This window comes from Pagrus major, chromosome 22 (assembly GCF_040436345.1).
Source record: "Pagrus major chromosome 22, Pma_NU_1.0".
Taxonomy (NCBI): domain Eukaryota; kingdom Metazoa; phylum Chordata; class Actinopteri; order Spariformes; family Sparidae; genus Pagrus; species Pagrus major.
In genome coordinates this window covers 12,983,265-13,007,115 of record NC_133236.1, presented here as the reverse complement: position 1 = coordinate 13,007,115, position 23,851 = coordinate 12,983,265, and the positions used below count along the sequence as shown (strand labels likewise).

The 23,851-nt window shown below is 40.8% G+C and overlaps 1 protein-coding gene across 4 annotated transcripts; it reads left to right on the top strand.

The window, feature by feature from the left end:
* Positions 1–4,160: 4,160 nt before the first annotated feature.
* Positions 4,161–17,415, top strand: tfap2b (transcription factor AP-2 beta). 4 transcript variants are annotated; one of them, XM_073493007.1, is made up of 7 exons: positions 4,161–4,236; positions 6,517–6,975; positions 8,458–8,512; positions 9,752–9,971; positions 10,321–10,439; positions 11,479–11,620; positions 17,124–17,415. In XM_073493007.1, exons 1-7 carry the CDS (start codon positions 4,189–4,191, stop codon positions 17,413–17,415), a joined length of 1,335 nt encoding a protein of 444 aa, XP_073349108.1. In that variant the 5' UTR covers positions 4,161–4,188. The 4 variants fall into 4 exon arrangements, with proteins under 4 accessions (XP_073349108.1, XP_073349104.1, XP_073349106.1 ...); XM_073493003.1 differs by having other exon boundaries at positions 4,189–4,236; positions 9,731–9,971; XM_073493005.1 differs by lacking the exon at positions 4,161–4,236 and adding an exon at positions 6,182–6,208.
* The last annotated feature ends 6,436 nt before the right edge of the window (positions 17,416–23,851 follow it).

Genomic DNA, 23,851 nt, shown 5'->3' with positions numbered 1-23,851 from the left:
ATCCCAGCAAAAGAGACAACGAACGTGGCTCTTTTGTCGTGATGGTTGCAAACAAAAGGCAGGGAGAAGATAGAGCAGTATCACTGTGACATGTGTCTAATGTATGCTGATACATCGTGTGTCAAAGCCCTGCAGGACAACAACCACAACCAACGCCTCCAGACTTCCAGACTGTCAGGACATCTGTCATTGCTGACAGTCATATGCCCTGCCATGTGTGTGTGTGTGTGTGTGTGTGTGTGTGTGTGTGTGTGTGTGTGTGTGTGTGTGTGTGTGTGGAGAGAGAGAGAGAGAGAGAGAGAGAGAGAGAGGATGGGTGAATCTTTGGCAGCGGGTCAGTCCAGAGAACATGGGAACAGCCGTGCTTCTTAAACATTCATGTCTGCTATCCTCAGTAGCTTTTTCGTTTTTTCTTTTTTTCTTTTTGCATGAAACATCAAAAAGGAGCGTAACCATGGCAGCCATGTCAGAGAAAACACACATAATAGATTGTATAGATTGTGTAGGCACATGCACAGACAACATGAGAGCTTTATACATCTGAGCTCGGTCAAGACTTGCTCTGACACCTGGACTGGATCTGGTGAGTGCAGCTTTCTAATCATTTTAAAAGACCAAAAATAAATCAAAACGAACTTCTGATGTTAATTTTCTGGTCTTACGTTCGACTTCTGACTCAAGTGTGCACATAAACATGTATTTCCTCATAAAGAGATCTATTTTTCACTGCAAATAACATACGCTTTCAGTTTTGACGACTACATTACTGTCTGTGCTTTGACTTTAAAATCATTACTTTCATTTATTTACATCTGCAGAATCAAATCATTAACAATCAACTTTACTGAGGCCTTCTGAATTAGAAACAATGGGACATCAAGACATGACACATTTCTTTCAGGGAGCACAGATAGTGTTGATGGATGGATGCATGTATACTCTTAGGACACTAGGGGGAGCAGTTTACACACACTTGGACAATTTCTCAGAGGGTTTGAGGGGAATGCCATATGAAATAAGTGTACTAATGACAGATTTGAATATGACCTTTAAGTAGATTTAACAATGACCTCTGACCTGTTTATTATGGCAGCTGTGATAACTGTGTTGTTGTTGTTTTTTTTATTTTGCAGACAATTGTCTATGTCCCCCTCCTCTTGTGATGCAGGCCGTGGTAGAAGAAGTTTTCAGTTAATTCACTTTAGTAAAAGTAGAAGAACAACAGTGTACAAATATTCTGTTACATGTGAAAGTCCTGCATTCAAAATCTTACTCGAGTGAAAGTAAAATACACTGAAACCTTCAACTACTCATTCTACACAGAACGGTCCATCTCAGAATCATATTAATGTAGATTACTAGATTATAATTAGTCCCTTTATTGTTGCAGCTGGTAAAGGTGGAGCTAATTGTAATTACTGTATATAATGCTGGGTCACTTAATCAATAACATTGTAATTGAATTTTTGGTTGATTTATATTTTGAATTAATAATCTGAATCTGCAAAGTAACTAATGTAGCCAATAAAATGTAGTGGAGTAAAAAGTATAAAGTAGCATAGAAAGGAAATACTCAAAATTGTACTTAAGTACAAATTGAGTTAACGTACTTAGTTACATTCCACCACTGGATGCATGTTACTGAATCTTTTAATGCCAGAGATATCGCCATCACCAAATGAAGATAACATAAATATTTGACAGTGGGAGCCCCTGAATACTTGGGGAAACTATATTTCTAAATAATAGGTTATAAATTAAATTATTGGGATAAACAGGTGTAAAAATTGATTGGATTACAAGTATGTGTATGTTCATTAACGTCATAACATGTTACTGTAATATTGAAATAATATTTATTTTTCTATGGTGCCCACCCTCAAACCAATCATATGTTTTGCGGACATTGCATTGTGTTTCGTACTCTCTTATTGTCTAATTCTCTTGTTTATAATGTATTATTCCCCGTACCTGTGCAGGGACCACAGGTAGAAACAAGCTATTTGCTAAAACCTGGTACATGACATCTCTCCTTGATGTTTATATAATATATATTAATGTATGTTTGTTCAGCTATCTGTGCACAGTATTATATAATATATACAGTGTAAGATATCATGTAATATTGTGTTTTGCTGTTTTTTATGACTTGTAAAGTGTGCAGAGACTCTCTGGATGATTTGGTTTGTGTTAACAGGCCATGCTGGTTGGATATACTGAGACCATACTACTGCCAGATTAGTTTGGTATACTGTAACCCCACTATGTTATATTCCACTGCTATTTGTGACAACAGATCAATCAGTTATCTCTCCATTAATCCAACTATTAGTTACAAAACAATCCTATCTGTCTGAGGATGTGTAAACACAAATCATCTTACATCTGCGGAGTGGCGCCACCTGCTCCCTCCTTTAAAGAGGCACTGTGTAGTTTTTGGAGAAGAAATTAAAACTCAGAATTTTAATGTTTAAAATATTTATGAGGTAAAAATAAAAAAAATGTGTCCATAACTGAATAAACAAGCTGTTCTCAGAGGAAAATAAGGTCCCCAGAACACTGTTTGAAGCTAGAAAGGTGGCAGGGTCCGCCACATATAAACAAAGTAAAACAGAATAGTGTTGTCCTTTAAGGTCAGTTTGTTTATTCGGTTTATTCAGTCATGAAAATACTTTGTTTTTCTTAGTTTAGGCATAAAAAAAATCAGTCAATGAAGATCTTAAAATTTCTTCCCCAAAACTACATAGTGCACCTTTAATTGGGGCAACATATGGAGAGGTTTCCACACCTTACAGGAGTCCTGTGGTGTCATAGTGGAGTGATAGTGTCAAGCAAAACAGCCCAGGCTGCATGAACTTCTAGTCCTCATCATTACAACGCACGCAAATATATAAACAGGTGACCGATTCATGGTTCAATAAGTGTGAAAACAACAGGAGTGATATGCTGTGGTCTTCACAGACACCAGATCGTGACCCAACATGTGCAGTGATGGGAGATTCAGGACCAACAAGCTGCACCACCATCAAAACACCAAATAGGGAAAATGTTTGGAGGAATGCTGTTCGTGCCTCCAGGAGAGATAAACAGACTCCAAGAGGATTGAAGCTGTTCTGGGGAACATAACCTCACATTATTGGTTTGGTTCATTGATAATATTACATATGTCATGCAACATGTCAGACTTTGTCAGGAATGACTTGATTAAAGGTCCAGTGTGTAGGATTTAGGGGGACGTATCGGCAGAAAGTAAATATAATTTTCATAATATTGATCATGTCTTATTCATATGTTTACTGTAGTGTATAATCGCCTGAAAGTAAGAATCGTTGTTTTTGTTACCTTAGAATGAGACTTTTATATCTACAGACCCTCCTCCACAGAGTCCGCCATGTTTCTACAGTAGCCCAGAACAGACAAACCAAACACTGGCGACCACAAGGCCTGTTTTTATTGGCCAGCACAGTACTTATACACTCCTGGGAAGGCGTAGGTGTTTTCAGTAAATCCCATTAAATCTTACACACTGAACCTTTAAGTCCTGGATTTATTCCCATTGTTGTAGCTGGTGCTAACACAGTCCACCAACCTTTATGAAGACAGAAACAGCCTATCAATGTCTGACATTAAGAAATACGAAAAGATAGAAACTACAAAACTACAAGCTTGAATAAAAATAAACTCTACGATCTTACTATTTGTTAGTTTTTACTTTAATTTGTCATCCTTGTACAAATCAAGCTGATCTCCCATCAGTGTTCCCTCTTCAGAAGCAACTGCTATATATATTTTTACTTCCATCAGATCAGAAATTTGCTCCAGAAAACTCAGAATTTGTGGCATCTAAGTCACCCTTAACCAAACTCGTTCATCTGAGCGTCCAATACATGCTTTTATTTTATAAGTCGCAGAGGCAGATGCCAAATAAAACATGTATTCTTTGTTTTTATGTGCCTGTTCCTCATGCTCATACATGGAGCAGCCTGCCCTATAGCTCTTCTCAACAGCAGCGGGGTCTTTGCAGGGGTTCCCCATTCACAAAGCCTGCCTGCCTTTACAGAGGGCGGAGAGAGAGAGAAGAAGAAGAAGAAGGGAGGGAGAGAGAGAGAGGGAGGGAGGGAGGGAGAGAGATGAGACATCCCTTCCGCACTTGGCTGCATTCGGTTTACCGACACCGGAGAAGCGACCATGCTGTGGAAACTAGTTGAGAATGTCAAGTATGAAGATATTTATGAGGTAACGTTGCCGTCCATGTGTGTGTGTGTGTGTGTTGAGGAAGTAGACTTACTGGAGATGATTTTAGGGATTAATGAAGTGTTGGACGTTGTTGGGATGAGTGAGGTGGTTTTCAGGAGGCTTTAGGCCTGTTAGTCTGTGATGTGCTGACTGAGAATGTGGATTAGAGCAGAGAAATTTGGAGTTCAATTTTTAAAATCATGATTTTTTTTTGTCTATAACGCAGCTCCATTCACTCTCTGGAGCATGAGTAAAACGTAAAAAAATATGCAACATTGGATAAAGAGAATTTGTATTCCACATTTTCTTGATTTTTTTTTATTTTTTATTTTTACATGCGATATAACTTATTTTAGATATATGCTATTTCGTCATGTTTAAAAGCAATCTAGAACTTTTTGCAGAATTTAATCCCTGAAATATCTCTAAAAAGAATATTTTAAAAAGAACACCGGTGCTGCTAAAATATGTATTCAAAAAATAGTCGAAAAATCAATTAAATTCCTCATTTTAGATCGTAAAATGCAGCAAAACAAGTTGGAGAACCGCTGGGTCAGAGGAGGCTGATGATGTGTCAGAAGAATGTAAATTATTTGGCTTTCATCCCAGAACAATAATTCTTTTTTAAAAAAAAACGAGCGAGCAGGAAGGGGAGAAATACCGCCGCGCGCTGCTCCGGCTCGCGCTGAATGGGCTCGAGCACAAAGCGCGTTAGGAAGAAAAAAGGGGCAGCTCCGCGAGGCCCCTCGGCTCAGCCCGGCGGGAAACCCTCGTCTCGTGCCGCACATGGCTTTTCTCCCACGGCGCGAGGGGAGGGGAGGCTCTGGTGTTGTTAAACAAGTCATCCAAGAGGGCAGAGAGGGGCCCGCTGGAGACACAATGTGAAGTTTAATCGCTTCTTTTGACTCCTGACACCGTTCACACGAGCCCCTCGTGCGCCCTGTAGTGTGTCGGGTGTGTTTGTCAGGAGGCAGCTGCAGCACAACGTGCGACACCTTCTATTTTTCAGGAGGGGTTTTGTTGGCAGGGTGAAGTTTGGGTTCAAAATCTGACAAGATTACGCAGAAATTTTGTGCGTAAAAGTGATCTGGTAGAAGCCTTCTCCACGTCATCCTGCACTGGAGCGAGTCTGGATGTATCTGATAGAAACAGAACCTGGTTGGTGGCTGGCTGGTATTGAAGTCAGTAAGCTTTAAAACAACCCCAGTTGATATTCTTCTCCACCAGCCTCACTGATATTGTTTTTTGCGTATGTTTGCGCAGACATTTTGTGCGTAAAAGTGATCTGGTGGAAGCCTTCTCCACGTCCACTGGCTGGATGTATCTGCTAGAAACAGAACTTTTGACCTGATTAGTGTCAGAAAGCTTTAAAACAACCCCAGTTTTTATCCCTCTCCACCTGCTTCACTGATATTGGTTTCTCTAAGTCTGTTTGCGCACAAATCATGTGCGCAAAAGCGTCTCCAAAGGCAACAAAGTGTGCTTTTCCTGCGTCATAAAGTCCCTCAAAGTGCGCTATATATTTTGTGTGATGGGGGAATTCCTCACGGGTCTTCGCTTTCTCCTCTTTCTATCTCCTGCTGTTCGTGCGCCGTTTCGGCTCTCCACGGAATTTAAACGTCACTCACGGTTGCGCGAGAGGCTTCACGCTCCATGTGTCGCCAGTCCCCTGCCTCGCGCACATTAATATTCCTGTAAGTCTCAGTCATGAATAACAATTACACCGTGTACCGAGGGTAGAGGCGGGCGCTCGGTGCTCACACTCAGAGCGGCGGCAGCTCCGGGCGGAGGAAGGTTCAGCGTGGAGCTGTAGACCGGGCCGTGCCTGCAGATACTCATCGTTGCTTTTACCTGGAATGAGTTGGGTTATCTCAGCCTGACACGCTCTTTACCAGCCTGCTGTTTTACAGTGAGCTCGCTCGTGACACCAACAGAGGGCTTACAGATGTTAGTTCATTCATACTCCACCGCGGTGAGTTCCCCTCCCTCACACTGTGTTTCTGAATTCATGTGAAAATGGTGAATGTGGAGATAATGCTAGGAGGTTTTCGTTATGAGACGTTTAAAATGAGGTTTGTAACGTTTTCCTCCAGGCTCTTTGTGCTTTTTGTTCAGGAGATTCAATGCCAGTTAGGCTGCTTTGGCTACATCACCAGAGGCAACACACTAATAAAAGCGTCCTGATCCTGGGCCTCCATCTGGTTTCATTTGGTTAAAATGTGCTTCTAATTCTGCAAGCAGTTGATTCTTTTTTCTCTTCTTCTCTGCATCCTCCTCAAGGACCGGCATGACGGTGTCTCGAGCCACAGCTCGCGCCTGTCCCAGCTGGGCTCGGTGTCGCACGCGGGACCCTACTCCAGCGCGCCGCCGCTGTCTCACGCGCCCTCGTCGGACTTCCAGCCTCCGTACTTCCCGCCGCCGTACCAGCCGCTCGCTCACTACCAGAGCCAGGACCCGTACTCCCACGTCAGCGACCCGTACTCCCTGAACTCCCTGCACCAGAGCCAGCAGGGCGCATGGGGGGCGCGGCAGCGGCAGGATGTCGCCGGAGACCGGATGGACAGCTCGGCTCTGCTGGCGCAGCCGCGGGCCTCGCTGCCGCAGCTGTCCGGGCTGGAGCCGCGGCGGGACTACGGCGGTGTGCGGCGGCCTGATGTGCTGCTGCACTCCGCTCACCCGGGACTGGAGCCCGGTATGGACGGACTGCTGCACGGGCTGCACGGTATGGAGGATGTCCAGGTGAGTCACGGCTGAGATTTACAGGAGATAAAGTGCACGTACGACATTTACCACCTCAAGTTAGGATTATTTTTTGGTTTTTGTTTTTGCTATTTTGGTTGTAAAAGTTATTTTAAAGATTTGGGGGGATTATTATATTTGAGAGAGACCTGGGTCCGTTGGACAAAGTAGAGAATATACGATTGCAATTTTATTACAGTGTATTATATATTAAACAATAGCACAATATCAGATATAAACATGATTTCGCCATTTTCATTTAGCCTACATTATTTTTACGTTTAGAAAAACATATTTTCCACTTTTTCACTGCAGAATGAAACACGTTTAATAGCTTTGATAGCAGCTTTCAAATACTAGAACTAAAATAAAGATAATAAGTAAATAATAAAATAAATGATAGTGGAGGAAACGTATCGGTAATTGTTGACAGTTGTCTTCTTCATTGTCTCCGCATGTTCGCCGTGCCTTTAGAGTTGAGGTCAGTGAACTCAGCAGCTCCCTCAGGGCTGGACTCTCACAGCAGCTGTAGCCTGAACGCAAATGGCCCACAGCTAAACGAAAGTTGTCTTCAGAGACCCGAGACATCTCCTTTGATGAGGAGATGCTGATTTGTGGATTAACTGGGCAGAAAGAAAAATAAGATGAAATGTTGTTGGTGCGAATTTCAATCCATTTACCTTCACTGATAAAATGATGGAGACATATTTAAAGCAGAAAAGTGTCAAGATGCTGCAATATTTGATTTAAAAATATATATTTTTCCCCCCCAATTTTGTGTGAAAATTATTATTATTATTATTATTATTATTATTATTATTATTATTATTATTATTATTATTATCATTATTATCATATCCATGCTCACTCTATTTGTCGATTTTGTAGGCTGTCATTTTTGTGTTAAACGATGATTATTTTGTTGTTGCTGCTTTAAGACGTAATGAAATAGACTTTATTGTCAGCTGTGTAGGATTTCATCTTCCCCATCATCCCCTCGTTTCCCCCCTCAGGGCACGACCATCACGAATTGTTTGCCATTTCACCTCCACAATAGCCTCTAATTTCTGGCTTTCAGCATTTGTGTCACACATTTATTAACCCCACGTGAATTTGTTTTAGCAAATCCTATCTTTTCTTCTCTGTCTCGAGCGTGCTGCATCGTCAGGTCTATTTAACGAGGAGTTCATCTCGCAGGGTGATGGATTTGAATGAGTTTGATGAGAGAGGGTTTAAATTTGCGGGGATGCGGAGGACACGTCGTGATGAGTAACAGATGTGTTTGCTCGGTGGAAACAAACAACTTAAAGACGTTTTTTTTTTTTTAAATGAGTCGTGGAGGATTTTTTTTTTCTCTCAGTGTGTTTGATTGAATTCCAGTGAAGGAAACAACTTTCATATACTCTTTAAATTGGTTGTGGCAGTGTGGATCTCGTTGAATTAAGCAGATTATAATGATTTTGTATTTTCTGGTTCCGACAGACTATCGAAGACACCAACGGAACGAACATCCTGGATCAGTCAGTGATTAAGAAAGGTAGGACACACAAACACATGCACACAAATCTCTGCCTGTGTGCAAGATGATAAAAATGCCAACAATTAAAAATAACAAATATAAAATAAATAAAATTGGGCAACACTTTGTTTTTAAAAAAAAATAGTTTTTGAGATTGAAAGGGCTAAAAAAAAAGTAGCTTTTTTAAAACTTAATGTATCATTATATTATCTTTTTTTCATGTGTGCTGTAAATTATGATGATTTATGGGTTGTAGAATAGCAATCATGCTCATAAAAATGTAAATCTCAGCATGACTTGTACCAGATGCTACCTATCTCCCTGTTTTCGGCCGATCTGAGCCTTGTTTTTGAATAGTTTAGAAAAAGGTGAAAGATGCCTTTATATGACTGGCAGGCAGCACTTTAGCTTCACTTCCTGTCTTATATTATCTATTGTCATATGTGTGCTGTAAATTATAATGATTTATGGGGTATAGAATAGCAGCCATGCTCATAAAAAGGTCAATCTCAGCAGGACTCGGACCACACGCTACCGATCTCCGCGTTTTCGGCCGATCTGAGCCTTGTGTTTTTGGGGGGAGTTTAAAAACGGGTTAACGATCCCGGTATATTGACTCGCAGGCAGTGTGTCTCTGACAGACAGGCTGCCATGCTGCCGCTCTGATGATGTGCGGTGATTTAGTTACGGGATGTTGAGTGACTGAGCTCCCCGCGGGGCATTTAAGCCGCTGATGTAATAAATGGCACCGCTCACGGAGATCTCGTGAGCTCGTTTAGAGCTAATCTGCGGTATTATCCCCCGTGGAGCCATCAAGGCCCCCTCGCACTGACTGGCCCCTACGCACACGCACGCATGCACGAGGCTGGCTGCTTCTTTTCTCGCCATTAGCGCGCGAGCAATGAGCATTAAGACGCGGGATGAAGGAGCATCCAGTGCTGCTGCTGCTGCTGGTGGTGGTGGTGATGGTGATGGTGGGAGTTAAACCGGCCGTGGAGAGAAGACGGGGAGGTGGTTAATGCGATTTGAGAGCGCGAGCCAATCAACAATCGATAATATTGTAATGAGAATGTCGCGCGACATTAAATAACAGCAAATGCCCGGCGCGTGGGCGCTTCATTAGGCCAGGGCCGCCCTCTGAGCGCGCGTGCTCTCACACAAAGTTAGACAGAGGAGGAGGGGAAGAAGAAGAGATTTGAAACTTGTCTCAGGGTTTCTTATGTAAGAGACTCACAGCCTCTAACCTTCCTCTTCCAGTCCCCATGCCGCCCAAGAACATGGGCTCCCTGATGCTCGGCAAGGACGGCCTGATCGGCGGGGTGACCGTCAACATAAACGAGGTGTTCTGCTCGGTACCGGGCCGCCTGTCGCTGCTCAGCTCCACCTCCAAGTACAAAGTGACCGTAGGGGAGGTGCAGAGGAGACTGTCCCCGCCCGAGTGCCTCAACGCCTCCTTGTTGGGGGGCGTGTTGAGAAGGTACGAGCTCAGCCTGGGAGCGTGTTGACTGTGGTGCTCAGGAGTGTGGATGTTTAAAAGAAGAAGAAGAAGAAGAAAAGCTAGTGGCTTGTTAAATATGCAGAGACATCTATTAATTAAGGTCTCTGTATATGAGCCATTTACAACCCAGATTGTACTTAACGTCACCAAAACCTCTGGAGACGAGCTGATTTTACTGTTTAATAAAGTTTCCAAACTTTTGAAGAGAATATTGGTCATTTAGCCTTTTATTGTTTTTTGATATCATAAACATATCTCTAAATAATTGTGCCTTATATACACTTCTTCAATTTGGCATGAATTGATTGGTTTTCCTTTCTTTCTGCAGAGCGAAGTCTAAAAACGGTGGGAAGTGTCTGAGAGAGAAGCTGGAGAAGATTGGACTCAATCTACCTGCTGGAAGACGCAAAGCTGCCAATGTCACATTACTAACATCTCTTGTAGAAGGTGATTGATTTACTGGGTTTAACTCCACAAATACAGAAACACACGCTTTATTCAAACCAAACATTTTATTTGCATCTGTGACGCGTTTTGAGATGATCTGACATTACTTAAGAAAATAGAACTGCAAAGGTCGTGACCTCACAGGCCTGATGAATGACAATCACCCTGTTTTGGTAAAAATGGCTGCAGGAATGTGAAGTCAGGTAAATAAATATTCAATATTAAGCGAGTGGAAGGATTAGGGTTGGATTCACTAATTAAAGTGTTAATTGATTAAAGGCTGCAGTTTGGGCCTAGGCATGTGTACATCAACATTTTGGCTTTAAGACAACTTGTTTATTTTCCATATAGGTCATGTTTTCATACATATATTCTTTAATATTCTCAATAAATCTGCTCATCTTTTTTCATTTTTAGGTCATTATTATCTAATAAACAGGTAATATGTATATGGATTTTTTTTTTTTTAATTTTTGAAATGTGGTTCAAATATTTTCATTCAACCCAGGATTTGCTCATCTTTTCAAGTAATTTATCACACGTTTTTTTCTGTCTGTTTTTTTTTAGTTTTTTTACTTTTTGGATGTTTTAACCACCGAATTGTCAGTTTTCACTTTAAATTTGGAATCATGTGTCCACTCTTGCCTGCAAATAAATAAATAAATAAATAAAAGTAGAGCAATAAAATGGACCTCTCCTGATAATCAAAGATAATTGGCACCTATTGTTAATTTTCAAAATAAAAACGTGGAATATTTCACCACGTTTTACCGTTTTTGCGCGGAGGGAAACTAGTGCGTAAAAGGAAAAACGCGTCATTCATAACGACTCTGAGACAACCATGAAACATGTGATTACAGCACGTTCACTGACGACTAATAAAAGCTGAAGAAGAACCACGTGTGAGTGCAGAGGTCCACATTTCTGCTCCATCACGCGAAACCCGCCAAAATATCCTTCACCGAGTCAAATATTCACATTCACTGTCACTTTCCTTTTGATACTTCTGTCTTTAACTCTTCCTCCCCTCCCCCTCCAGGTGAAGCGGTCCACCTGGCCCGGGATTTCGGTTACATCTGCGAGACGGAGTTCCCCACCAAAGCCGTGAGCGAGTACCTCAACCGGCAGCACGCCGACCCCAACGAGCTGCACACGCGGAAAAACATGCTGCTGGCGACAAAGTGAGTTTGATGGAGCGTTTGATTAGATCCTGTCCCCTCGCCGTCTTTATAGGGTGTCATAAGAATATCTAATGCACGTCTGCAGTGTAGCATATAGGGAGACTCCGGTGGTAGTAATGAGATTACAGCCTGTGAGTAGCTGTTGTTGAATCGTGGAGAATAAGGGGGATCAGGACCCCTCGTGCACATATACTGCTTGGGACAGAAAAACAAGACATTTCCAGTTCAGTTCAGAAAAAATATGAGCTGTTCTCTTATTTAAACGTGCCAAAGGTGCAAAACTGTCACACATTTAAAACTCAAAATCTCTCATTATTTGTCAAGAGATTCAAGCAAATTTGTACTCTTTCCATTGGCAGATTTTTTATTACTGAATCAAGGCAAACAAAACCCTATTTTCATTGTTTTTAAACTTATTTCTGAAGTGGCAGGTTTGTAGTTCCTGGTTGCCATTCAGAAAGGTTTTGTCGCTGTAGATTTAAATTACATAACTGCATGAAAAAACAGGCTGTCCTTCTTCTGCAATCATTTCCTTTCTGATGAATGAAATTATTACAAAATTAAACCCTCTCTCATTTTCCTGGGGCCTCCATGGCCCCTCTTTGAGACCCCCCTGAGGGTGCAAACCTCTCCTCCCCTCTCCTCTCCTCTGTGCTTTACACTGTGTCACACACACACTGGGCCATATTTGAACATGGCATTGACATTTGTAAAAGAGAGTGAGATTTTCTTAATGAACGGCATCGAACTCGATATGGATCTGACCTGCAATGAGACAGCTGATTGAAAGAATTGCCCCGCTGAAAAATTAGGGCGGTTTAATTCAATTTAAGAAACGAGCAAAAATCTGCATTACGGTCGAGAGGCATTCGTTTTCACCGTTTAATTGCAATGTACGTTTATTTTTTCGATGTGACTCAGCATCCTTTAGCAAGTAACCTTTAGCTCGAGCTCACTTTACAGCTCACAGACATTATAAAATATACGAGCTCTGAGGTTGCTTGTATGATTGACCTCTGCTTCTGGTCTCAGAGGCGATCAATTTTTGTGCCTCTCCTTGTAAAGTTACTTATATTGAACCATTTTCTCTGACAGTCAAAGTCCTCCAATCAAGGATCTTGCAGATTTCTTAGAAACGAGGGCAGCAGAGGTTAAAAATCACAGAATAAGTTTGATTTCTTTTTGCCTGTTTTTACAATAAATAAAACAAGTATATTGCCAATTAATGAGTAATGCTGTTCCAGGTTCATTTGCTCCCCTGGATGTGGGTTTTCCAGACGTAAAGGTTACGTGCAGAGCAGTAAACCACCTAGCAAAGATCCCTTCAGGAAGCTTGTATTTTTAGCTTGCATAAACAGTGCTGTCTGCTGGCCTGGGCCGCATAAAACCATCTGCCTGTGTCTGTGTGTTTGTGTGCATCCCAGTGTACTCTACTCAGTATGTACGGTGTGTTCGGTTTGGTGGATGTTTGATGCTCACATTCAAACCTGTTCCAATACTGTGTGTCGGTGCTGCCTGTTAGAAATTCATTATTTAGCAGTGAAGTGTTTCAAGTCGTCAGAAAACAACAGCGAGAGCCTTGAGTGTAGCCCGGGGTGGCGGCTTCTCCTCTCTCTACTCCCCTAACCCCAGCTGGGCTCGGCCCGCACAGCCTGTCACTCATTTGCTGGAGCTCTGCCCTTAGGCCGCTTACAGGGTGTGTGTGTGTGTGTGTGTGAGAGAGAGAGAGAGAGAGAGAGAGAGAGAGAGAGAGAGAGTATAAATCTGAGAGAGGGAATGAGAGAGGGGTCTCTTGAATATAAAATGTGGGCCTAAAACCAGAGGATGATTTGTTGAAATTTAACAAGGAGAAGGTGAAGGCTCGATTTTCTTTTGTCGGTACATTTTTTTGCTTTAAATCTGCAGCGATGACGAATGAAGATTTAATTCGACGACCTCGTCTAAAATCACACATGTTAACTGTTAAAGATTCACTCTTAATGTTCAGAGGCCTCAAACCATCAAACTGTCTGGCTCGAGCAGCGCCTGTGCTGTTGATGTTGGCCTTGAATTTCTGGGAGCAGTGGTACTGAAGATGATTCGTCACACATAACAATGTGACGTCATGTTGAGTAGGTGTTAAATGCCTCCTTGAAATTACATTTGTATATTACTTAATTGTTTTCATAGGTGAAAGACAGTCGCACCAGAGTCCAGGGTTCACGTCTAGCTGTTGTTGAATCATGGAAAATAAGAAAGAGCAGGACCCCGGTGCACATACAGTGATTTCAACACTGTGAAGTCCATGAAACAGCAAAACAAGCAGAGACGCTCACAGTCAAGTCATTCTCATGACATTTCCAGCTCAGTTCAGGCCTAAAATATCAGATGTTCTCTTATTTAAATGTCCACAAGATCTTAAACAGTCACATATTTATGTCTCTGAGCACTGAAAGACTTAAAATCTGTCTCATTATTTGTCTAATTTCTAGTCAAAATGTCTCATTACACTAAATAGAAGACACAATGACCTAACAGGTATCATTTCACTTCTCTCTTCAGCTCTTTCCCTAACCTTAACCAAGTGCCAACAGCGCCTAAACATAACTGTAAAAACAGCTGAATAGTGTTGTCATCACTGTGACTGGATAGTGCCAGATTGACTATTTTGGCTGAAAAACAAAAGAAATTCCTTGTCAGCGAACGTTTCACTGATACGTTCCAGATCAACATTTTTAGAACGTGCCAGGTCCGTTAATTAACATTTTCTCATTGTGTTAATAGAAGACATAATACGGTTGGCATCACGTTTCCTTTAAAACCTATTTGCTGTTGCAAAGAGTTTAAGATTTCAATATTTATCTGTTTTGTCATTATGCCCAGGTAAAACAAAACTTTTTATGGCACTACCTGTAGTGAAATTAAAAAAACATGTAACTAGAAACAGGAAAAAAACAACAACTAATAAATAGAACAGAAAAACAACAAATAAGCAAGAACAGCATCAGTAGGGGAGTGCAAAGTGTCTCAGGTGCAGGTTGTTAGTCCTCGGCTGTATGTGAGACGCTTTGCACTCCCCTACTGATGCTGCTTTTGCTTATCTTATCCACTTATCGAGCAGAAAAGGTCTCAACAGTAAACTGTACTGTCAGGCCTTCAGAATAAAAGACAGGGCTTTGTTTTAGATTTTGAAGTAACCTTCAATCACAAAACAAACGACAAAACAGTAGCCTCAGTGTGCCAGAGTACAGTTCAGCCTGAAGATGTGTTTTTAGGGAGCTAAAGATCCCCTCTGCACAAAAACTCTCTAATGTGTGTCTGACATTGCAGAAAAAAAGGTAAAATTAAGTCCTTAAAATGGCACCTATTCCTTCTCACTCATTAAAATGACAAAATATATAAATATGCAAATAATCCTCATTTCACAAGTTTTACCTTTGGGCACAAGATGTCTCCTGCTTCAGCGTGTGTGCACTGGAGGTTTCAAGTGTCCACATCACACTTATGTGTGTTGAATACTGGACCAGGATTGGCTCCCTAACTATTTTTGATGTCACAAATCACGCTCATAAAACCAGAGTTTCAGTGAGCACAGAGAATATTTACACTTTCAGTAGATGAAGGTGAACAAACTCTGCACAGTGAAGCTCAAACATGCAACTGTAGGAACAAGTAGGAAAACACTTTTTTCACTAGAGAGGGACTTTAAATACGCTCGGTGCAGTCGCTCTGTCCAGGAAAAGGTATGCTGTAGTTTGTGCTTTTTTTCTCTGATTGTTTTACAAAAGCATTCTGGGAAACACACAGAAAATGAAACAGGTAAATAGAGAGAGGCTGATGGAAAGTGTTCGACACTTCATTGCAAATTAAGCTTTGGGATACATTGAACATCACTTAAAGGGGATAGAAACAGAAAAGTATCAGGGGGAAATTTTCCTTTGGGACAGATTATGTCACACAGGCTGAGACAGGGAAGGTAGAATTTTTTTCTTTTTTTGCATCAACCGCAACGGCTTTTGCAGTAAAATGAGTGCAGGACAACAGAGTGAAAACAATCCTGTTCACTTGTAAATATCCCAAGGTTAGGCAGTTTGCATCATGTGACTACGGGACATTTTGGAGGATTTTCACCAGAGAATTCTGGTTTAACATCTTAAATCTCGCGATTATTAGCACAACACTGCTGCACTGAACATTTGCTTTAGTTCCCCCTGTCATTAGATGGGTGGTGGGATGCAGGAATTTCATCAGTCTGGGATTCAGGGATGGTACTAATGCTGTTTTAATGCTCAGTCCCACCTGAACAAGAATACTGTCCTCGGTGAATCACTGATTTAACTTTTTGATGCAATAAACCACTGCAACCATATTTCACATATGCTGTGCTACATTCAGAAAATGCAGTCAAGTGTGACAATTGATGGCTAAAACTACATAAATTCCTATCCTAATATATTGCACTGTAATATTACAGACAGATTAGTTTTTTCCACAGGACAGGACGTTTGAAAAATAAAAGATGCATTTAAATGCAGCTTAAAGGGACAGTTCACCTCAAAATCAAAAATACATATTCGTCCTCTTATCTATAGTGCTATTTATCCATCTGGATTGTTTTGGTGTGGGTTGCAGAGTTTTGGAGATATCAGACATAAAGATCTCTGCCATCTCACAAATATAATGGAACTGGATGGCACTCGGTAATGTCTCTTTCCAGAAATCATGACCTGGTTACCAAAGATAAATCACAGAGCTTGTTGGGAGCAGTTTCATGTAGGGACAATTTTTCACTCTATCGAACTACACCTGCCAACCATGTAACTTAACCACAAGCTAAGATAGCTAAGCTTCTGGAAAGAGACGCTGCTGCTGAGTTGTTCAAAAGTATTTCTTGAGAGACATCTAGTTCCATTATTTTTGAGAGAAGGCAGACATCTCTAAAACTCTGCAACTCACACCAAAACAGTGAATATGGATTAATACCACTACAGGTAAAAGGGAAACTGTATTTTGATTTTTGGGTGAACTGTTCCTTTCATGTGAAAAGGCTTCTTTCCCCTCAGATTATAGATATAACCTAATATGCTGCTCTGTTCTGGAAGGTTTAATAGGTTGTGTTCAGTTTCAGGTAGCTGCGCAGGAACATCTGCAACTAATGCTGCACAATACCCTCACTGTCATCCCTTGACTGTGTTTCAGCACAGAGGCATTTCATGAGGTTTTCAGCCAGGCGGAGGTTGCACAAACTGTACAGTTGTTGCCGACAGCCTATTTGTACGAACTGGACACTGATTTTGAAATTTCTGTATTAACTGCAGACAGCTTAATGTTTTTGTTGCATTACCAAGTGAATTCAAGGTGGCTGTTGTTCTGTGTCTAATATTTAGAGGGCAACAATGAATGAGACATTTGTCATGTTTGGAAATCACTAAAAAAGACACATACTGAATGTTGCCACCAAATGTGGTATTGCTATGTTGGGGAAACCCTAACCTGACATCTGTCTGTGTCTTCTCCCCTGCAGACAGCTGTGTAAGGAGTTCACAGACCTGCTGGCCCAGGACAGGACTCCCCTGGGCAACTCGAGGCCCAGCCCCATCCTGGAGCCCGGCATCCAGAGCTGCCTCTCCCACTTCTCCTTCATCACGCACGGCTTCGGCTCGCCCGCCATCTGCGCCGCGCTCACCACCCTCCAGAACTACCTCACCGAGGCTCTCAAAGGACTCGACAAGATGTTTCTCAGCAACCCTCCCAACAACCGGCACGGGGACGGCGGCAACAAGGGTGGCGACAAAGACGAGAAGCAGCGGAAATGAAGCACGGGGAGAAGGGGAGCGATGACGGAGAGCTGAACGAATGGGAGGCAGACACACAGACAGACAGACAGACAGACAGACAGACAGAGGCGTTACACCGTCACTTCTAGCTTTACACCACTGCCACTGACCTGCCACACACAGGGCTGAGGTGGAGGAGGAGGAGAAGGAGGAGGAAGGCTTGGTAGAGAGAAAAAGGCAGAGGAAGACACCCGTGGGCCAGTGTCAGAGAGCACAGAGGGATTTTTCATCTGTGTTACGTTCTTTTCATTCCCCTGAGGACATGGTGGTTACTGTGTTACATCCATTTCGCTCCCTCTGCCTGCATCCTGTGAGACTGAGACGCTGCGAGCAGCCAACAAACTACATTGTGTGTGTGCCTGAGTGAGTGTGTGTGTGCGTGCTTGTGTTTGTTCCTCACACAGAAAAGCATTGTGGGTATGAAGATTGGGTGACGAGCATTCTCTCTGTGAAACAGGTTCGTCTGGTTCCTTAACACAAGCGCGAGGAGGGAGGGTGTTAATTTATGTGTGTAAATATTTATTTATATTAATTTAAATGGATGGTTGTGTAAATAGGTGCACCCGCAATTTTGGAGTAGGCCTATTTATCTGTGATTCGATCTTTGTGAGCCAGCGGGAGGGGTGGGGTGGGGGTGGGGGGGCAGGACTCATCCAGTGTTTTTCTGTTCTTATAGAGCTGTTGTCATGGTGCTGATGATGGGTAGACATGCTTCTAATTGTCCAGTGATTTCATTTCTATCACATTGATAATAAACCATGTGTTTTATTATGCGAGGTGTGCAGCCTGCGCCTTTTCTCCAGGGAAGTTCGCCACTGAGGGTCGATGGGTCTGAGTCACTTTGAGTTCAATCCGCTGAAAATGTAAAACATGATATTCATTAGCTGATTTCAGGGTATTCACCTGAAATTATTTCATGAAATATTAAAGGTGCACCATGGAGTTTTAGGGAAGAAATTTTAATCAGAAAAGAAAGATCTTCATTGACATATTTTAAATGCCTAAACACACTGAATAAACAAACTCTTTGTTTTCATGACTGAATAAACTGAATAAACAAACTGACCTTAAAGGACAACACAATTTCATACTGTTACTCTGTTTATATGTGGCGGACCCTGCCACCTTTCTAGCTTCAAACAGTGTTTTGGGGACCTTATTTTCCTCTGAGAACAGCTTGTTTATTCAGTTATGGAAAAAATAAATATTACTGAGTTTGTATTATTACCTCATTAATATTGTAAATATTAAAATTCTGAGTTTGAATTTCTTCTCCAAAAACTACATAGTGCCCCTTTAATGGACATCTGGAAGTGGAATAGTGTGCAACTTTCTGGGTCAAACTCACAGGCCGGGCAAATTTGAGTTATCTCTGTCTGTTCACCTCAATATACAGCAGTGTAATAAAAACCCCATTAAGATCAGATTAAAGGGCCGACTTCAGCAGTAAAGAAAACCATGAAAATTCTTGGAACACTTCATAATAACCATCTTTAATAATGGTAAATTGATAATTAATTAAACTTAACTTAACAGTTTTTTTCACTGTTAATGGAGCCCAACGGACTGCATTTTGGAGGCCGATGCTGAGACCAATACTAGGAAGTAAAAAATTCTGATATATCGGCTGATATTAACAATTATATCGCAATTACCCCTTAAATGTGTTATCAAACAGCAGCAGTGACAACAGAGGCAGAAAATTACAGACAATTAGTGCAGTGAAACAGTAAATTTACTGGGAATTTAATAATCATAAATTATTCCAAGCATCTTTTTCAGCATTTTAATCTCTCCAAAAATGTTTTCATATCACCACATATGACTTTCACTACACTTTTATTGCGGCCAAATAAATTCCCAATAACGACGTTACCGTGATATAAATTTATAGTAAAATAATATAAAATAGCGATAGTAAATTTAATTTTTAACTTTATTTACTGTGTGTTTTGTCTCATTTTTGGGCAAATAAATTTCTCTCAATATAAGTGTAGAGAGGTGAGAGAGAGACTCTGTGTAACCATAACTATAAAAAAAAATTGTGAAAAAGCAACAGGGTGATAACCAAAAGATCTACAAGGCACAACAACCTCTATGCCCTTTATTATTCACAGAATATTATCACAGGCATCTGTATATCATTAACGTGTAATCAGTTATACATTTTTTAACATCACTGTTATTGTCAATATCAGCATATCACCACACACCTAATATATGCTTATTTTAAAGTTGCAACTGATGTTTATAAAACTTTATAAATGGTTAATAAATACTGCATAGTTCATCTATAAACATCAATTGAATGGCCTTTGTAAAGTTGCAATTGATGTTTACAAACCTTTACAATTGCTTAATAAATAGTTCATAAAGTTGTTTTTAACAGTGAAAAAACTATCAAATAAAGTCCAACTAAGTAACTAATCCTGATTTTACCATTTGTCAATGATGGTTATAAAGTGCTACCCTTTTAGTATTTTAACAAAAACTGTGCATACATTAAATTTCTGCCAAAAAACCAAAGCAAAGAATTAGTATTTCAGGTATTTTTGTAAAAAGCAGCCCAACCATCGGTCTGGTTGGTGGAGTGAAGATGGTAAGGAATAACCTAGCCCTTTATTTTCCTGCAGGGAGAAAATTATATGGGAAAGATTAAAAATTGTGATATTTAAAGGCATAAGCTCTGCTATGAATGTAAATAATAAAAGTACCACCAGGGACGTGGGAAGTCAGTCACAGTTGGAGGTGCTGAGGGGTCGGTCTATATAATGACATGTCATAGTAAATGGTGCGCAGTATTCATGGCCACAACATAATAATTTACAACAATTTGAGAAAGTCTTGCAATCCAAAAGACGACAAACTTGAACACCAACATACTAGAGGTCAAAGCAGCAACATCAACTGCAGTCAACAGCAAAGAGATGACGAGAGAGAGAATTTCACCAGACTCACCAGATTCAATTTTGTGAGTTGTTGAGTTAGGAAAACCTTTATACACTTTGTGAAGCCTTGTCTCTGACAAATTCTCAATTATTTGGGCCTTCTTGTAAATTTGGCATATGTTATACAGCTTTGTTTTAGGGGATGCTGCAGCCCCCTCAGCACCCTTAGGTCCCACATCCATGCCCTAGACACAGGGTCATATCTGATGCTCCTGAAGCACAAGTAATATTTGTAAGAACAAGAGTGTCCATGTTTCAAGTCAAGATTTTCAGTTATAAAAATGTTTTACCACTTCACTTGTAGTTCATATTAGGGGTAGACCAATTATCAGGCTCTCATACAACACTATCTGACTGGTTACACGTCACAAATAATAGCCTATGAACATTGAATAATCTGAATCTGCAAAGTAACTAGTGACTAAATTTATCAAATAAGTGTAGTGGAGAGGAAGAATAAAGTAGCAGAAAATGGAAATACTCAAGTAAAGTACCTCAGAATTGTATTTAAAGGGGCACTATGTAGTTTTGGAGAAGAAATTCAAACTCAGAATTTTAACATTTACAATATTAATGATGTAATAATACAAACTCAGAAATATATTTTTTTTCCATAACTGAATAAACAAGCTGTTCTCAGAGGAAAATCAGGTCCCCAGAACACTGTTTGAAGCTAGAAAGGTGGCAGGGTCCGCCACATATAAACAAAGTAAAACAGTATGAAACTGTGTTGTCCTTTAAGGTCAGTTTGTTTATTCAGTTTATTCAGTCATGAAAACGAAGAGAGTTTGTTGATTTAGTTTGTTTAGGCATAAAAAAAATCAGTCTTCTTTTTCTTCTGAGTAAAATGTCTTCCCTAAAACTACACACTGTAGTGCACCTTTAATACAGTACATGAGTAAATTGTACTTCGGTTTATTTCATCGCTTCGTTGATTTTCATTTTTACTGCAAATGAATATCGGTCCAAATATCGGTTTTTAGTCCCCTTGATTTCTAATAAGCAGTACCTGTATCGGCCCTGAAAAAGCCACATCGGTCGACCCCTAGTTTATATGGGGGGAAAAACATGCTAAATTGTTTCTTTAAAGGTCCTTTTTCTAAGAAAAGATTATTTTTGAGTCTCATTCCCAAAGCGTCAGTACGAGTTGGGAATGAGACTCAAAAATCAACGTTAATCGGCTACATCATGCTATGACCATGGAGATTAAAGATATAGGCTACTGAAAATTGTTTGACATTTATAGTCTGTAATTGAAAATTATAAAATTTAATAATAATAACAAATAATGATAATAAAACTATTTTAATACTGTGATAGCTTTGTAAGGTTTAAAAATATCAGCAGTCTGGGGTGTATTTGTTGCAGAGCCTCTGAAATGAACACACACACACACACACACACACACACACACACACACACACTCACACAAACATCCACACATGATGGATACCGTCTTATTCCAGGGAGATAATTGGCTGTATATTTTCCGGCCAGTGAGGCTCTTCTCTCTCTCGCACGCACGCAGGGGGAATAGACTCGTGCCTCGCGGGCCCGCTTCTGCGGTGGGGCTCTACCGCCGGTGTGCTAATGACGAGAGAGCGCGAGACACAGAGGGAAGTAGAGAGAGATAGGCAGAGAGAGAAAGCTAATGAGAGAGAGAGAGAGAGAGAGAGAGAGAGAGAGAGAGATGGGGAGGATGAGGGAGGAAGAGAGGGAGAGAAAGCGTCCCGCGGGCTCAGTGTGACCCGTGGAGTGGAACGCCGCGTGACGCAGGTGCAGAGTTCAGCACCCGCATGTCCGCGAGCGATTCCCGCTCAACAAAGACAGGAAGCTGCTGAGCATCAGTGGCTCCAACAACGACAGGTTGATAAACAAACAAGGCAGAGATAACAACAACAACAACAACAAACAGGAAGAGAAGCATGGTGCTTTAATGAGTGTAATCAGCCAACATCCGGTCATCACGAGGACACTGAAAATGAAACATTAAGGATTTTAAATAACTGGCTGAAATTTGAAAATTAGACAGATGTTTCTGTTGTGGATGAATCAGACTGACTGGGATATTTCTATATGAACAGAAATGTAGCCATGCTGTTGTAATAAACACAACATTTAAGACAGAATTCATTTAGATCTGCGGTGTCAACAACAACAACAATATATTCATGTCTGAGAAATCACTCAGAAAGAATGTAATGATTAAATTAAACAAACCTTGACTTTACTTGACATTTCCAGCCGGAACGGAACAGCTAATCATCTCATCTGAATAATAAAATGATGATTTATAGAGTTTTAGGATTAAATGTCAAACGGAAGTGCATGTGTGGCAAGAAACAATCATCATCTTGGATTGTGTAGGAATATTTCTCTTCTTGAAATAAGTACACAAAGAACTGAAACCTGTGGTTGGTGCAAGAATTCTTAAAATTTGGTTTTGTCGCTCACTGTGCGGAGCCTCAGGCCTCCTGAAGATGCTTCAGTCAAGGTTGTACATACAGAAGCTAGGGTTCAAAACTAAGTCCGCAAATATCATAAATTATGGAAAACTTGTTCAAGCTTTTCTTTCCTAACATAGTTAAGTGAATTAAAAGTTTTCATTTTTAAAAGATTGCAAGTTTGTCAGGAAAATGCTGAAAAAAAATCTTCATTCCTCAAAGTCTATTATCTCAGATGACAGAACATTTAATGTGCAGATTCTTTTTTTTATGACGTGGCAGTGATTTTTTATAGGTGACATTAAACGTGAGAGTCCACAAACCCATGAAGGAAGATGACAACTGCAGTCAACATGCAGCATTACAGTACTTGCTGCTTCATCTTCAGAATAGATGTGTTATACCTGTCCTGTACGTGCTTGTTTTAGATGTTTCCCTGCTGCATCACACCTGATTCAAATGGTCAGCTGGTCTGCTGAAGCCTGATGACGACTCATTCATTTGAGTCAGGTGTGTTCTGCAACAACTTCTGCCCCTCGGTACAGGATTGAAAAACACTTCATATGACGGATAATGTCATGTTCTGAGTAGACTTATACATGAAAGTTTCCCCCTTTTCATAAAAATAGTTGGAAGCACCTGTATTTTGAAATTAAGTTGATTTTGTCTTCTGAAGAATGTACAACAATATGAAACCCTACAAACTTGGCAAGCCTGTCATTAGAAGCTTGTTCCACAAACTAATGCAAGTTGCAGGAAGTTTCATTAAACAAAAAATGGTGTCAATAATCCTAGCATACGCAAACTCTCACTTTAACAAACACAAGTCCACATGAACACACAGCGAGCATTCAACTGAAAATATAAAATGCCAAGCTGACACAGGTGTAGGTGGAGCGTTCTGATGCAATAATCCAATTCCTGTTCTCATATTCAAATAACAGGACGCTAATTCGCAGCCTTCTGTGAGCTGTGAATTCAAGTCTTGTTCAAAAGTGATTCAACACACACTGAAGGAAATGC